Raw genomic sequence first — 3,366 nt, 5'->3', positions numbered from 1 at the left:
GCATTCCTTAAAGCCAGTGAGCCGCATTAGCTTCTGGAGATGTGACGTCAACGCCGTAAGTGCAAAGAGCCCACAGCATCGCTTGGTCGTTATTGAGTTTATTTTCTCTTCAGGTCAGTATACGGTTAAAAGAAAACACCAAAACTACCGTGTAAGTTACTTAACATCTTAATTGACCAGAATATGTCGTTTAGTTAGGTTTTTGTGCACTTTTAGGCCAGTTTTTGTCAGGCGAGGTTAACGTTGACTCGCTCTGAGGGCCGTTAAATCTTAACGTCTCCATGTTGGACAAGTTTTATTTTGTTTTGTTTTAATATTATTCAGTTAAAGTTAGTAACTAGATGCAGTAAAGCTTTGTGGCAATTGACTTGTGTCTAATGCACAGGCCGTGGTTATCTTCATCTGGGTGGGGGATGGAGATGTGAGGTTCATTGTTGCCTGTGAGGGAAATACACCAAATCTATGAGACCATGGCAATGTAAAACATTAACATTAAACACTGAAAGGTTTGTCTGTTGAATAAAAAAACTCCGCAATCTGGATGTCAACAGCAGCGCTTGGCCGTCATTGCTGACTTTTGTTTATTTTCTCTTCAGATTGTGTGTCATCACTGTTACAGCAGTCCTGACATCCGGGACCTGTAGCATCTGCCTCAGTGTAATAAATCTAAATGAATTGGTTCTGTAAGGTCAGAAGGTTTGAGAAGGAACACTAGTCAAGAAAAAGGGTCCATGTTGATAAAAAAAAACAAAAAAACAAATAGAATTTAACTGAATACTAAAAATGTTGAAGTACTGGACTGAAATGAGTGAAACTGTAGGTGATTTACTCTGGGGAGAAATTCAACCTTCATGAAAGCACATCCAGAGAAATGCCCTTGGCAGAACTAGATCTACGGTCTCTAATGAAGACATAAAGCAGCAGCATCACATCAACAGGAACTCAGTCAGCGTTTGGGTTTAAAGCTTTCCCCACAAACCAACACACTCACAGCAGGAAGGGCAAAGAAAGCCACGCCTATCATGCTGAATGCAGCTCCCAGCAAGCGTCCGTTCCACGTTTTGGGAACTTTATCACCGTAACCGATGGTGGTGAGCGTGATCTGATGGACAAAAGTAGAAATAAATTATAAAAACACAAAAATATCAATCTAATTCAGGTGTATTGATCAAGAGATCTCTTTGTAAAACATCATTCACATTTTTTCTGTTTCAAAACATTTCTTTTCAGTTCCAGTTTCTTTGTTTCAAACTGTTTTCAGTTTCAATTTCTTTTTTTTTTCTTTTGAACAAACATCATGGCCCCATTTATAACAGCACAGTTATTCTGCCTTACCAGTCCCCACCACAGAGCATCAGCGTACGTCTCAAACTCCTCATTGGACTCTTTTTCCACAGAATAGACCAAGAAGGAAGCCAGGATGAGGCACAGGAAACCAATATACCAGGCTGTGATGAGCTCCTGCAGGGGAAAACAGTACGGTGAGCATCAGGGGACATAAAGCAATAAAGTGGCATCAAGACAGGAGGCTACTGTCGACTGGTAAAACAATGAGCACATAATAATATTGGACACAATAATGTGAGCCCTAAGCCCTAAGTGGCGTTTCATAAATGTATTTATTTCCCTTGATCACACACATCCTGCTTCGACTTATCGCNCTTTCAGATTTCCATCAACTGGCTCTTTTGTATTGGAAGTTCATCTTCAAACACAACTTCACTCAACATAACACTCCAATATGGAACAATAGATATATATTGATCAATAGAAAATCCTTTTTTTTATCAAGAATTGGTTTTGTAAAGGTGTGTGGGCTGTTGCTCACTTTTTGGATGCAAATGGTAACATATTATAGCATTCTGAGTTTTATGATACATTTCAATTATATTGTACCCAGGCAAAATACAAAAAAATCGTTAAAGCCTTCCCTCGTCAGCTTGTATCCATGGTCAGACAAGATTTAATGTATTTTAAGGTTTGTCCTCGTTTAAGGATTCTTTTGATTGAAAATGTTGATTTTTGTGACAACAAATGCAATAATAAGTTTATAAGAAGCTGTTTATCCAGTTATTGTGCCACGGATGTGCTTAAAAGAGAGTATATCTTTAGAGACTTTAACAAAGAACAAATTTAAAAGATTAGATCAAAATATTTATGTCTTCCACTTCCTTCCAAAACAAAAGATATACAATTTAAAATTTTAAACAAAATTTATCCAACTAACAACTTCCTGAGGCACAGGTTTAAAATGGATGTAGATAAGTGTGGATTCTGTGAAAAAGTTACTGAAGATTTGAATAACCTGTTTTTCACGTGTGAAATAGTTCAGTCTTTTTGGCAAGATCTTCATCAGTTTATTCTCAGCCATGGTATACAATTAGCAGATATAACCATACAAGATGTTAAATTTGGTATTTTCATCAATGAGCACTTCATTGACTATGGAATAAATAATGTTTTATTGTTAGCTAAATTTCATATACACAAATGTCGCTTTTCTAAAACCATTCCTAACTGTAGACGGTGGATGAATGATTTAAACTTGTTTTATAAATCTTTATGTCTAGTAAAGTCAAAAAATGCGTTTAAGCTGTCCAATTTTTTGAAAAGTTTTATACTTTAATATGCTGCCCTGTTGTATGTTTTTTTATTTTTCATTTTGTTTTGTATCATTTCTGTCTTTATTTATTTATTTATTTATTCTTTTTCTCTTTTCCAGTTGTTGTTTGGCTCTGTTGACACTGTGTTCTGTGATCTTATGATGTATACATTGCGGTACCTTTATGGAGCTGATTGTATATGTTTATATAATAACAATAAAAAAAGAAAAAAAAATTGTTGTGATGAAGCTTTTCTTTGACTGATACCTGGATGAGGCCCGCTGCAGGGTTACGGCGCTTCTCAAAGTGTTTCTGCCTGTGCTGCTCCTGAACTTTGAGGGCAAAGCCAGAGCCCAGGATGCCCTAATAAGAAAAAGGTAGAGTTTAATCTGAAAGAGAAAGTACGTTACACCCTGAAATAATCAGCTGTACTCCTCAAAAACATGTCAGACCTTCAGTACGTTGAAAATTTAGTCACACAGTCTGTGTGGTGCACCTAAAAAATGCCACCACAGTATTTTTATTATTTTTTTTATCATTTTGAAATATTTTTATGTATAATTTATTGTATTTTCTAAAACAATTAACAAATTACATTTTATTTGCAGTTCGGCATGTTAATCTGCCTGTATTTATAGTGCTTTCCTGAGGTGGGGACGGGAGCGGTAATGGCGAAGCGGAACCTTTGTTTTGGGGGGCGTTGCTTCCAGGTTGGTTTTGGGATGGACTTCCGGTTTGCCTCAGACGCAATCTGGATGTCAAC

The 3,366-nt window shown here is 36.7% G+C and overlaps 1 protein-coding gene across 1 annotated transcript in view; it reads right to left on the bottom strand.

Moving 5' to 3' along the window:
• LOC106940442 (potassium voltage-gated channel subfamily KQT member 2-like) overlaps positions 1-2,966 on the bottom strand; it is a gene marked incomplete at its 5' end in the record, with an annotated part of 25,548 nt that extends 22,582 nt beyond the window's left edge. Inside the window, 3 exons of the mRNA XM_015023194.1 lie at positions 992-1,102; positions 1,336-1,485; positions 2,871-2,966. Of these exons, the coding sequence (XP_014878680.1) occupies positions 992-1,102; positions 1,336-1,485; positions 2,871-2,966 (357 nt within the window). The remainder of the gene's footprint in view (positions 1-991; positions 1,103-1,335; positions 1,486-2,870) is intronic.
• Positions 2,967-3,366: the final 400 nt, after the last annotated feature.

This window comes from Poecilia latipinna, unplaced genomic scaffold (genome assembly GCF_001443285.1).
Source record: "Poecilia latipinna isolate Pla-1442-1.1 unplaced genomic scaffold, P_latipinna-1.0 Scaffold3228, whole genome shotgun sequence".
Lineage (NCBI taxonomy): Eukaryota > Metazoa > Chordata > Actinopteri > Cyprinodontiformes > Poeciliidae > Poecilia > Poecilia latipinna.
The sequence above is the reverse complement of the archived record's forward strand: the minus strand, read 5'-3'. Positions and strand labels throughout refer to the sequence as shown.